This window comes from Chelon labrosus, assembly GCF_963514085.1.
Source record: "Chelon labrosus genome assembly, chromosome: 18".
In the NCBI taxonomy this organism is placed as follows: domain Eukaryota; kingdom Metazoa; phylum Chordata; class Actinopteri; order Mugiliformes; family Mugilidae; genus Chelon; species Chelon labrosus.
In genome coordinates, this window is record NC_140351.1 from 4,975,675 (window position 1) to 4,988,881 (window position 13,207).

At 44.0% G+C, this 13,207-nt stretch overlaps 1 protein-coding gene across 1 annotated transcript in view; it reads left to right on the plus strand.

The window, feature by feature from the left end:
* The first annotated feature begins 6,049 nt into the window (after positions 1–6,049).
* Positions 6,050–13,207, plus strand: part of odad2 (outer dynein arm docking complex subunit 2) — a 39,757-nt gene continuing 32,599 nt past the window's right edge. The window contains exons 1-5 of the mRNA XM_084566580.1: positions 6,050–6,760; positions 7,127–7,284; positions 7,639–7,846; positions 8,677–8,860; positions 10,497–10,613. Coding sequence (XP_084422706.1) covers positions 6,537–6,760; positions 7,127–7,284; positions 7,639–7,846; positions 8,677–8,860; positions 10,497–10,613 — 891 coding nt within the window. The 5' untranslated portion in view covers positions 6,050–6,536. The remainder of the gene's footprint in view (positions 6,761–7,126; positions 7,285–7,638; positions 7,847–8,676; positions 8,861–10,496; positions 10,614–13,207) is intronic.

Below are 13,207 nucleotides of genomic sequence, written 5' to 3' on the forward strand. Positions count from 1 at the left end.
GTGAAAGTAAATATTACGTCGCATTCAGGGTTCAGAATGTTTGAATTTATTTCAGTTGGACTGCTTCAGGTTAACAAAAGCATAACTGGAGCTATAAGGGGAATGGCAGACGTGTAACTGCTCCCTGCTCAGAACAAATGATGTGATGAACAACAGAGTTGTCTCCAGGCGAAGTCCTCCCTAAATTATATTTGTCTGTTCACGGGGAAAAGCTTATTATTTTTTTTTTTCTTTTTCATGCCTTTCATGACGATGTCTCATTATTTCCAAGAAGCGATATTCCTCTTTGTGATTGGACAGGCGGCGCCGGCGCTGGAGCTGCACCAACATAAAGGTCTCAGGCAGCACCTCCTCTGATGACGGGAGGACATGGCACCAGCTCTCACTCCCCTCTCGCCGAGCACTTTTTGTCTTTTGTCGCTCTCTTCTCTTTCGTCTGTTCCCCGCCTTTTCCATTTCCATCCTCCGCTCGACATCTCTCCTCATCTCAGTCCTCTACTTTCCCCCAAAAAAACAGGCCTACTACCTCTTTCCTCGCCCTCTCTCTCTTCTCACGTCTCCCTCCATCCCGACACAGAGAAGGGAGAGAACAAAGGGCCTCCGGTGTCTTCCCCCGGAGAGGTTACGAAGCAAAAGTCAAACTGTATTAGAGCTCCCCGGGCATTAGCGAGTGAGGCGTTGCCAAGCGTGGACAGCCTCTCAGACCGCACTTTCAAAACAGTAATTACGCTGTAAGAGGCGAAGCGAGGGAGACACAGGAGCGAGGAGGTGAAGGGAGGAGGAGGAGGAGGAGGAGGAGGAGGAGGAGAGGGCGAGGGAAGATCTGTGTTTTTAGTTAAACGCGCCCGGCGTCTTGAAAGAGCAGAAGCAGCTGCTATCTGCAGGGCGAGGACAACGAAGGGTAGCCCCACCTTGACCTGGTAAACAGGTCAAGGTGGGGCCATCGTATCCTCACATCAAACTTTTTTTTTGTTTTGTTTTTTTAAATCATTTGGGCGCCTTTTGGCTCCTAATCTAGCTGACAGATCTAGCGGCTGCGGCTGCACTCCAAGGCCAGATAGATAGATTTAAAAATATACCGTAGTAGTATCATCAATGACCACAGTCCAGTTGCCTATGTCCTGAGGGACACACGACCTCCTCAACCTGTCAATGGAGCAGGACAGAGACAGCAGCCTGTCACTGAACGAGCTTCATGATGGACCAGAGTTTGTTCAAGGTCCTTTCATTGGCCACTGTTGTCAGCGACTCCAGCTCTGTCCCTACCACAGAGCCCACCTTCTGGATCAGCTTGTCCAGCCGTGAGGTGAACCTTCTTCTTAGTGCTGCCTCCCCAGGACACCACAGCGTAGAAGAGGACACTGGCAACGGTAGTCTGGTAGAACATGTCCAACAGGTTCCTGCGGATATTAAACAACCTTAGACTCCTGAGGAAATAGAGACGGCTCTGACCCAGATACTTGTAGGTCTGAACCACCTCTACACACTCCCCGTTGATGGGTACTGGCTGCAGGTGGGGCCTGGACCTCCGGAAATCCACTACCATCTCCTTGGTATTAGCCCTATAGATCTGAAGGTGGTTCCCTCCACTGCTCCTGTCCATCCCTGATACACCCCATCTGAGAACCTCTGCATATGACGTGGCTCTGTGTTGTGCTTGAAGTCTGAGGTGTACAGAGGAGAGCACAGTCCCCTGTCCTATTCACTGCAACTGCTGATGATAGTTCCAGACGTGCAGCCCCTTGTGATGTCCCCTCATGTCCCCACAGAGCACAAACTAGATTTCACCACTATTTTCTGTTGATTTTGTTGATTTCTGCAGCGTAAGAGGTCCCAATCTTTCCTGCAGAGAGGTCTTGTAGTATTAGTTAGTTACCTATTTAAACCTTGATTTGGTCTGTAAATATTTTATGTACCTATATTTGCTCTTATATAGTTTTCCTTCTCTTACCCTATCCTTTTTTGTATCTAGCTTGTGTTTTTGCTCTGCCACTGCCCTCTGTTTGCATGAAGACATGGAGCTTTATTTGGCTCGAAGTATTCTTGTTCATATTTGGCCGGTTGATGGAAAATCCCATAAGAAAAAAAGCTCAATATTGGTCAAAAGAGGGGTCAAGTACGCTGCGGTGGATATGTTAACACACTGCAAATCAAATGAGCTCACCGGGCGGCTGCTAGACTCGTAGTTAAATAAACAGACCAGGTGAGCAGGGAGACCGACCGGCAAATTCAGGTTTCCTTCAAAACACACATGAGATCCTGCAAAGCAGCGTGCAAACGTGCAAAAGCTTCAATATGCTCGTTACATGTGCGTTGTTAACACGGCCTCACATTTGCTTGCGCTATTTTTGCACTAAATGACAACCTGCGGATTTAAAGAAAGCGCAGCGTGCACATCAGCCGGTCAGAGGGGCTGAGAATACTCGAGTTTATGGTGATGTGATTTTCTCAAAGATATGCTTTGTGGCTTCATGGGCTCATTCGGCTCCTCTGGAAATACATAAAAGCTCTTGTAAAGTGCCTCGATGATTTCGCAAGAGGAGCCAAGTGTCGCCTTAGAGAATTGCAACCAAAATAAACAAAATGTGTTTCAAGTCGCGTAGATGTCGGACTGTGTCGTTGGTTTTCCCCACGAGCCCCGAGGCCATAAATCTTGCATTACTTCTATATTTGACAAGAGTCCGTCCACTCCAAAGAAAGCATTGGCACCGGGCGATCGCCACTTGAAATACATACTGTACACAGTATTTGAAAGCCACAATTGCAGGTTTATGCAATTATATTGCTGTGAAAAAATATTCTCAGCAGTATCGGGTTTTGTTTGCTCGGACTCATTTAGAACGGATTAATTTTCACGTAGTGATTAGCGACACGCTGTCTGGTTTTAGTCACGGCTGCATTTCCTCATTTTGATGCCTTGCAGCATCATGCAGACTTGATCTTCTGTCTCTGCTTCTTCAGTGTGTAAAAGGACCTAATGCACTTTTCCTCTCTTGTACTGGTGCCTATGTAAACAGTCAATAATTCAAGCGATTACTTAAAACCGCCAAATGATCTCATTGTTGTCTGTCAGATTAAAACGAGATAACCTTATTAGCTATGACCCGCGGCGAGGCTACTCCACAGAGCACCACATGTGCGCCGTAAACTGCTCCTTGGAAGAAAGTTATACGGCAGGTCTTCAAGGCGATGTCGATCTGAAGTCACCCGTGCCGAATCCCATTTAAAAGCACTTGCCCCTTGTTCTCCTTGCCTAAAAAACACAGGGGATTATGGGAACGGACAGGCGGGATTGTGGAGCTTTTTACAAGTAGGGGATGTGGTCAGGGCCTCTTGTTAGCGTCCCTTAAACTGGTTTCTATTTCAGAAACTTGCGTGGATTAGCGGGACACATCTCGCAGGTGCTCATTACAATGGCCAGTGTCACCCCCTTTTCTTTTCCTGCTTCCTGCGACCGCGCAGCAACGAGAGTCGCCGAGTCTGGATTTGACACGAAGCCTGTAAAAACATCTGAGCTCTCTGGGGGAGGATGTGAACCCATGCCTGAAAAAAAACAAAAAAAAAAACTCGATCCCAACTAGGAACAGGAACCAGAAACGGTAGTCTGCGCACCTCCTCCTCCTCATCACTCTCGTTAGTCACGCACATCTTTTGTATATGTTTCGTCCCAGTGTTAATGGAGGGTTGTGGCGGCCGGACGCGCCGGATGCAATCACGATGTCCGTGTGCGGCGAGGCCGGGGCTGAGGCCGCGGCGCCTTTTCTGCGCGGTGTCGCTAGCGTGTTTCCATGCAGCTCAATCAGTGACGGATCGCAGTCCGCGCGTGTGTTTATTATGCTGCATTACGGAGAACATCTAAGAGCGAGCAGGTGCTTCTGAGCACTGAGCGTATTTGTTTTGCTTTGTAAAAGGCCCAGGCCGGGGGAGATTGTTTCATTCAATCCCCTTTAACGAACGGCAATTAGGCTGGCTAATGAGACCCCGGGTTAGATGTATTAAGACCCTCGTTTATCCTGCTTTTACTTCCCTGTTTTCTTTTAGCTTTCCATCCATCTTCACCTTTCCTTCTTTCTTTTTTTCTTCTTCTTCTTCTTCTTCTCGCAGACAGGCAAAGTCAGACAGATGCACATGCTTTACGTCAGGGTTCACTCACTGGCGTGTCTGAGCTCCGCTGGCTTTAGCCAACCCGTCGTCGCACATTCTCGTTTCTTAATTTAGACAGCTTTCCCCCTTTGTTCCAAATAAAATACGTGAAGGGGGAGGAAAACTCATAAATCCTCTCCTCTAACAACAACAACCTCCAGTGTGATCTCTCTTGATGCTGGAGATGAGCTACGGCTTCTCCTCCCCCCCCCCCCAGGGGGATCCCTGGTGATTGATTTACATGAGGGACCGGTCCATCTTACGCGTAAGGTTTCGGAGTCAAAGTGCATCCACCTGCTGTGCCGCCGTGCACACAAATGCACCGGAGAAATCAGCGGCTTCACTGTCCGTCCACCTTCTCTGAGACCTGTAGAAATTTGCTACCAAGGTGCATGGAGGAGGAAAAGAAACTGCAGGAAGGTCAAGACTCCAGGAGCACTTCTAGTAAACGGAACAACTTTATCAGGGTCATACGTCGGTCTAATAAAATTGTCCAACTTGTCCTTCTCTGAGTCAACCTGAGGACTTCATGGATGGGCAGCTGCCGTACTATAAAGACATGAATCTCTTTTTCTTTAAAGTCGCAACTTGTATGATTTTCATTTACACAGATGTGCTGTTGCCAAGTGGGCTAACAAAATGGTGATTGAGTCTATGGCCCATTTAGGAAACTCAATGAAAGTGTTTGCATTTACGGTACTAGGAACTGGGCGTCTGTGGAGACACACACATACATTTAATGACACGTGATCCAACACACAGCAGTTCTTTTTCTACCAAAGACAGTAGAAAGCACCAGACACCACTGCAAGGTGACAAGCTTAAAAATCTATACCTGCAGTCACTGTTTATTGCCGTAGGTGCAGCTAAATTGAGATCTCAAGGAATGCCACTTTAAGAGAGATGAGGTTTAATCAGTTCGAATGAAAACATGTCTGCGTCCGATTTAGATTAGGGCATCTCCTTCTGTTTCTGTCCCACGTCCGTCTCAAGTGAGCGCGGTTTCCGTGCGTGCGGCAGAAAGACTCCAGTGCCGTTTGTCAAGCTTGCAAATTATGTTCATTATACAGTATGCCACCATGTATAGAAGCTGCTCTCATCCACTTTAAATTGGCGGTTGTGAAAACCCCTGAGCCGCTTTCACATGTGATGGGCCAAAACAGAGTTACTGTCAATTTACACACACACACACAAAAAAAGATTATTATTTAAATATGCATCTTTGTCAAGAATAAGTCCCTGCGCTGATTGGCACATTATTTAACTTCAAACCCAGTGAACCTGTTTGCTGTGTCTAAACAGAGAGTATCCACCCAAATAGACTGTTTTCACCAGCCAGTGTTTGTCTGCAGGACAGTGCCAAACCAGTAGTGAGAGAGGAAATAGGCTCTCAAATATGCGGTCATGCGGACACTCGGAAAAGGAAAGCACACAGCGACGTTTTGTTATTGTGACAACATTTGACTTGACATTTTAGAGCCTCTCGCCACGCCAATCACAACACCGGGGCCAAAGTTAGACTTCACACAGGTAGGCTGCAATTGCTTTCAGTGCATATAGAATACTTTTTTTTTTGTAAATCTTCGAATCATTCTCTACTTTAAAATCTTTATTTTTATATATATGTTTTTTTTTTAACTACTATTTTTGCCCACAAATGGACCTATTTCCGTATTTACCTTTAAGGAAAGAGCGGATTTGGTGATTTTTGGCCTAACTCGCTTTCCGTTGTGTTTGGCTGTATCCTAGCAACAGAGGAGGGCGGGGGGAGAGAGCGAGAGCGAGAGAACGTTTGACACGGTTTCCATGGACACCGTTGAGGGCAAACTGCCGGCGAAAGTTTTGTAAAGCAAGTTGAAATACTCGGTAAGTTTTATGTTCTTAAATCTCCGTATTTACGGAATAGATAGTGTAAGAAACAGACTTTATTTTATTTTATTTTACAAAAAGGGTTGAAGTTCGGTTGACGTTAACTAACGACTTTTATCAGCTTTGCTAACGGAAACAGAGCATATAAGCTAGCTTCTGTTGTTAGCATCATTTATGCTAACCAGTTGGGTCGCAAAGTGTGCCGTTGTTCTTCACAAAGAACACCGTTAATTCTAACGTTAATACACTGCCTGGCCAAAAAAAAAATGGTCACCCACTCTAATATTTCGTTGGACCGCCTTTAGCTTTTATTACAGCACACATTCCCTGTGACATATTGTTTCCATAAGCTTCTGCAATGCATTAATTTCTCACCAAGATCTTGTATTGTGATGACGGGAGAGTCTGAACCACTGCACAAAGCCTTCTCCAGGACATCCCAAAGATTCTCAATGGGGTTAATATCAATGTTTGATATTGTGTTGTTGTGACTTTGTAAGTTTCAGAATATTCCAGGTGTTGCGATGGGGATATCACTGACCAGGGCAGCCCAATGGACCACGTCCAGCTCCGGCCCGGGCAAACTGGAGTTCACGCCGATGAATGAGTCCCTGTTGAAAGAAATCCTGCGCTTCGTGGAGCAGCTCGGCTCCCAGCACCCACAGGAGGCTGAGCACGTGTTTGAGGAGCCACTCCGGTGGAGTACCACTCTGGTGGCATCTGATTTCAAAACAGACTATGACATCAGGTTGGTCTAATCACGAAGCAGGCAGCTGGCTGGCCGGCCGGCCGGTGATTTCAGTATTACGCGTCTGCGCAGGATATGCTGTCACCATGGTGTCCAAATGTATTCTACCTTGGCTATGCTCAAAGCAGTGAGGCTGTAATTAATTTGTTTTTCTGCTTCAGTAAGACTGAGAACATTCCATTTGATTTCATCAGAATTTCTGCTCTGTGTTCGGTTTTGCTTTGTGTCTCATTGCTGGGACATGGTGAAGTACAAAAACAAAGATACAGATCTCCCTTCGGTGTTCTGGCATTTTTGTGGTGGAATATAAAACGAATGATAACTATGTGGAATTGAAGATTTCTATGCCTTTTATTTCCTCCTCAGTGGCTCAGCTGTACAGTCCAGTGAAAAAGATAGTGAAGAGCATCCACTGTTGCAGCTCTCTCCTCCGACTGTTCACGTGCGCAGCTTCAGCCAGCTCTCTAAACTAGTTCACGTGGCGGGCGATAAGAAGCTCGAGGAAGTCCGAGCATGTCTAGAAGGTAAGCGCGGTGAGATTTGAATCCCATTTGCATCCTAAACAGCCCAGCCACCAGCATACCTCCGTAGCCCACAGACTTAATTTGTTTGTCCTCCTTGTTACTGTCTACAACCATCCAATTATGCTGTCACTGGTAATTCGTTACAGATACGTTTTCACTTTAGGGCCTCTGCCAAAAAGAGATAAGGTAATATATAATTGTCTAACAGATAAATGCGGGATAAATATGGTAATACTTATTCCCAATTGCCAGTGGATTTGTTATAGAGAGCGAATGTTGGCTTGTTTTGTGTAAATATTCACAGTTGATAGGCTTTGTTGTTTTTTTTTCCACTTAACCTGTTCTGTTGTTTAGAAAATAGAGACGTCTTGGTTAAGATACTTGGTAGCAGCTTTGCCACTGTCTTGGAGAGAGAAGGCGCCCGCGCAGATGGACCGAGTCTGGTGGAAAAAGTGAAAGAGGAAGACTCGTCCGAGGTCTCAGAGGTCAAGGTCAAGCTGTTTCTCTTGCTCCAAAACACGGACAAACAGATCCTCGGCAAGCTTCTCGACGACATATCAGAGTGGGTGCTTCTCTTTTATCTTCGTCTCTCCTCACATTCAGTTAGATTGCCCATCCATCCTCTTGTGGTGTCTTCTTTCACGCAGATCCAAGCAGATTTCCTACGACATGTGTTTGAATCTGACAGGAACTGGCAGCGTGTCTAGAAAAAGCAGCCACGAACAAATTAGACTGCGTGTTTGTTTTTTTGTTTGTCTCCATTCTCACAGACAAGTCATGCTCGACCCCACCACAGTGATGAATGAAGTGGAAAGCCTGAAACGGGCCGGCGGTGAAGGGGAAAAGAGGGTGTTGAAGTCGCTCCGATACACATCAGGTTTGAATTATCTCCACATTTCAGTAGGTTGCGAGGAACGCACTTGCTATTAACACTAATTCTGGATATTTCCAAAGCATAAAAGTCTGTGTTCTTCCACCGCAAAAGATATGGAAGTCATTATATCTCTTGGATTCCAGTTGAGCAAGTCATTAGTCTGCACATGCTCTTTGCTTCACTGCAATGTATTTATCATACCCTAACAAAGCATTCAACACCATGCACACACCGAGTGATGAATGCAGTCTATGTTCCCCTTTTTCTCTGGTTGAATTGTCACCTTCTATAAAATTACTCTCCAAGGCAGAGTTAAAATATGATGGTGTCACTATGTGGCTCAGTTTTTTTAGCGGATGATTTATATTGAAAGTGAAACTGTGGCTCAACCGTGGCCTTATGTCTCAAACCCGGTCTTCTTGGAGTGGTATATTGTCCTCTTTAGCAGACCAGACGTGATGGTTTCTCCTTTGTACAATTCTGTGGTGAGATATCATGTTGCACTTAATTTTATAAAGATTAGTGTGGGGTTTAACGTTGCTTTTCTTGCTCTTGATTCTTTCAGATTTTGAGTTTTCTAATGGCTGCCGCAGCCCTCCGTGGAGACAGGTGCTGGGTGAGATTTGTCACCTCGTGATTGAGCCCTGTGACGCCGAGACCCTCTACGTCACCTGCAGCACTGCTGGAGTTTTTCTTAATGAGGTAAGACTACGGAAGGTAAAGCACTCCGGACGACATTAGCTGCAGCACTCGATCAAATACGGTTTCCATTTACAGCATGAAAAGAGTTCTGATGGATCGGTCATTTAAAGTGCAACGACTGAATGATTTGACTTCTAAACAATACCATCTCTGAAACCCAGATCTTGAGTTTGACCAAAAGATAGTTTACAGCTGCTATTTATGTGTTAGATTTATTTTCCTTAACTCAACCAGGAAATGTTTTGTGAGTTTAAAATCTAATTTTTTTTAAAGAAAGGACTGACAAAGACAGCATAAACAGTAATAAATCAAGTAACATAACGGGCAAAGACACGCACTAACTTGATAGTTCATAATGTTCAGTTTGTGTTGAAACAGCGTCATGTGGTAATTCATCTGTATGGTTGTTTTGGAAGAAGTAGTTTGTGATGTTAGAATGGACTGAATTAAACACAAAAGTGTTTTTGTTTTCTTTTAGCCTTGCACACTGACTGAAACGGGATTGTCAAAATAATAAAAAACGTGGGTCAGAACAACACAAAAGAGTTCAATGACGCTACAATTCACAGCCTCCAAAATAAAAACACAGCTTAACGAACAGATCTTTCACTGACTACCACGACCTTCATGAACTGTTACATTACGATGCATTTGTTTTCACTCGTGTACCTAATGAACTGGCAAGTGAATGCACGTCACACTCGACAAAAGAGCAGACAATTCGCGATTACGATGCAAAAACAGATTCCGAAGCTTTTAAAAACCAGGGACCAAGCAAATGCACTGACCATATACTCTGACATATATTTTCCAGACCGTTTAAAACTGACACCACGAGTAAATGCTTCTGACGTTTTTAAGTCCCTCTCTACGCTGTTCCAGCTGGAAGGGACGGCATATTTAAACAAAGTACAGCGGTGGATGAGATAACCACACCCGATAATAAACCCTGCAGCATGCTGCTAAACTGCATCTTAACATCTTTAGACACTCGATGTGCTTCATTTGAGGGCAGTTCACCATGATCCAGTTGTGGTTTAACAACTTACAATACAGTCACTGTCGCTTGAGATGATTAATCTTTGAATTGTGAGTAAAACTGAATGCATTTTTAACTTTGTCCAGTTGACAAATTCAGTAATATAATATAATTCACACCTCACAATTATACAAAATGAAATGTAACGCATAATAAATTACATTTTAAGCTCTCAAGTGTCCCAAACTCTGCTATAGAGCATATAGAGCTTCTGAATATTTGTCGAATGTCAGGAATCTAAAATGTGTTTGCAATCATTTCTAACGGGAGGATTTTGCATGCTGCAGCACCTTTCGCTCTTTCATTGACATGCCCTGGGTTTCCTGTCTCTGTTTCTTCACCTGGGAACGGTTCGAGCAAGGTGAAAACAGCACAACCTGAAACCAAAACGTGTGGCACTGATGCAGATGAAACCTCAAAGAGCAGTAGTGTCTTAAACCTAATTTAGCGGTTTACATGGTTTTTACGCCTCCTCTCTGAGGCGGCCTGGAGATACTCTGAGCTCTCTAACCTCAGCTATTCCAGCTGACATGTGGGCCACATTATAATTGTGGTTTTTTTGAATTAATGAAGCTGTTTTTCACTTTGCTCTCGCAGGGCATAAAACAGGAGGGGGCGGAGAGTGGCTACGAGCGAACAAGTGATGTGTACGGAGACCTGGTAACACTTCTGAAGAGCCGGTCGCCGTATTTTGCTGAGAATATAAACAAACAGGTACAGTGATGACAAAGACGTGGGTGTTGAAACGCCTCTTTGTTCCATGAACGAGGTCCTTCTCTCCGAATCTTGATTTGATCCCTGATGCTGTGTGACTCATACTCGTAAACAGAGTAAGAATTGTGTAATCAGTGTCTGTGCTGTTCCACGCTAGTGAGCTAGTGTCTGGTTGTCACTCTGTTGAAAAATTTCTGAATCGACCTCCTCCGTGTTCCAACATCAAACCAGCCCCATCCCAATCCCCCACCCCCACTACCTCCCCCCCTCCCCCTGCCTCCCCCCCCCGACACACGCAGACACACACACGCTCATTTCCAGACACTGGAACAGGCGTGATTTATTCAGTAGTGCTATTTCCTGCTTTAGTAATTTGACGACATAACAAATCGCCTCAATAATAGATCCCATCTGCTCTCGCGAATCTGTTAATCATTTAAAAATATGACCTTTTTTTTCTCACTCACGCTGGATGTTTGCTGGAAAATGTGGCATCATCACAAGCTCATCGGATTCCTCAAAGCAGCGGTTACTGCTCACTTCCTGCCTCGTATGGATGTATGTTCTGTTCCTTGAAAGAGATAAAGTAAAATAAGTAATGTGTGTACAGCTTTTCTTTTTTCTTTTTATTATTACGACGTTATTAAAACTACTATCTTTTATATTTGGCGCATTAGCAGAGAGGCTTTATAGATTAAAGCTTCTCTTCGCAAATGTTTATCCAAACTATTGATTAACTATTGGATAGCTTTTAATAACTTGCTTTACAGACATTTATAAACCCCAGAAGAGGAATCCCAATGACTCTTGTGCTCTCATCTCCCTTAGCACAACTAATCTACCTATTGAAATTGTGGTGCAGGCATTTATGTTTCCCTCAGAAAGAATATAAGTGACTTTATTGATCTCTTCAGTTTTCATCTAATGTCATTCTGAGGTTCAAATATTCATTTGTCCAGTACTTTGGTGTATAAACAAATATCTAGAATGGTAATGGCACTCTCAGCAGCATTTAGCTTAAAGTTCTCCTTACGTTGCTGTAGACGCATTCCTAATTTACGATGCCGTACTTTATTAAACTATATTTACTCTCCACCATTTTATTGGCCTGTCAAAGTATGAATCTGCCAAAAGAGAAAAGCAGCATCTATTGGGTGTACTATCACTTCTTTTCTTTTGCTGAAACACAATTCATGCTAATTATTCTTCATTTGTAAAAATAAATGTGTAACTTCACACACAGTGTAGCTCCAAAATATTGATAATCTTGACTATCTGCTCCACACATGGTAAACTAATTACAGTTTATTCTATAGAGAGGTAAAGTATTTACTGTAGTCAACGGCAAATCATTTTTATAAATGAAATTCATGGCTGAGTGATTTCAGATACCCTTAGCCTTTTTACTATATCCTTACACCAAGTCAAATAGGCTTAGCATAAACTAGAAATTGAAGTTAGTCAGTTTGACTTCTGGTGTAGGTGATAGATCTAAAGGAGCCGTGATGGGGTTAGTGAAGACTTCAATAAACCAGTGAGTAGTGCCAGGCTGAACCATATAAAGAAAAAAGACATCCAGGCCTTTATGTTTTATGAGTGTTGTGTGAAGTGTGATTCCTTTACTCTGAGGCGTCTTATAAATGATGGACAGCTGCAGTAAAATTTTCTGTGAACCAGTTTGTGGAGGCACAAATCACCGTCAAGGTCTTTCTCTCTTGGATCCTTTGACTCCTTTGATATGTGCAGCGTGCAGCGTCCTGTAACTTTTAGTACGAATCTCGCCGCTGAATATTTTCTCCCTGCTTCCACTCGAGCTAATCCTCTTCATGTGACGGGGTTAAAATGCGTGGCTTTGAAATTCGTTTGATTGATTGCTGACGACAGCAATCAACCGGTGCTACATGCATCGTCCGTATTATATATTAAGTAATTGCAGTCCTCCTTGTGGACATGGCCCGTTCCAGTTTTAATTTGAGAAAGCAATAGCAGTGGTGTCTTTCAGAAGCACAGTCTTGCATAACTGCGGCCCAGTTCCCTGATTGCAACTCAGAAAACCCAAACCCCGAAAGGCGATAGCCAAAGATAACAACACCTAATCTCCAAACATATCTGCTCGTTTTCAACGCGAGGAAGCAGGTCTTCTTTAACAGTTGTATTAGATTAGACAGCCTCAATCAAATGAGCGAAGGCAGCCAAAGGAGACGATGGCTGCAACACCGGGAGGAGCCAGACGTGCCTCGTCTGTTCACTGTTGCGGATTTGTTTTGACATCACAGTGTGATTGGAAGTTGGACGTGCTGTGTTTTTGCATGCACAAGATGCTCACTGAAAAGCTCACTGGGTTGTACATTTGTTTTTGTTATCCCCACACACAAATGAATACAGACTACCTCACTGTCACAGTCTGTCAGTAGAAACTGCTTGAATCCTGCCACTGACAGATGTTTTATGGCCATTGGCTTCACATTCGCTGCCCTGCTGATTTTCCATCAGTATGGATCAAGTAATTAGATACAAGTCTTCTCCAAACACATGCAAATAATTGGGGTTTCGGTTTTGCTTATATTAATAAAAAAGAAAAAGAAAAATGAAGA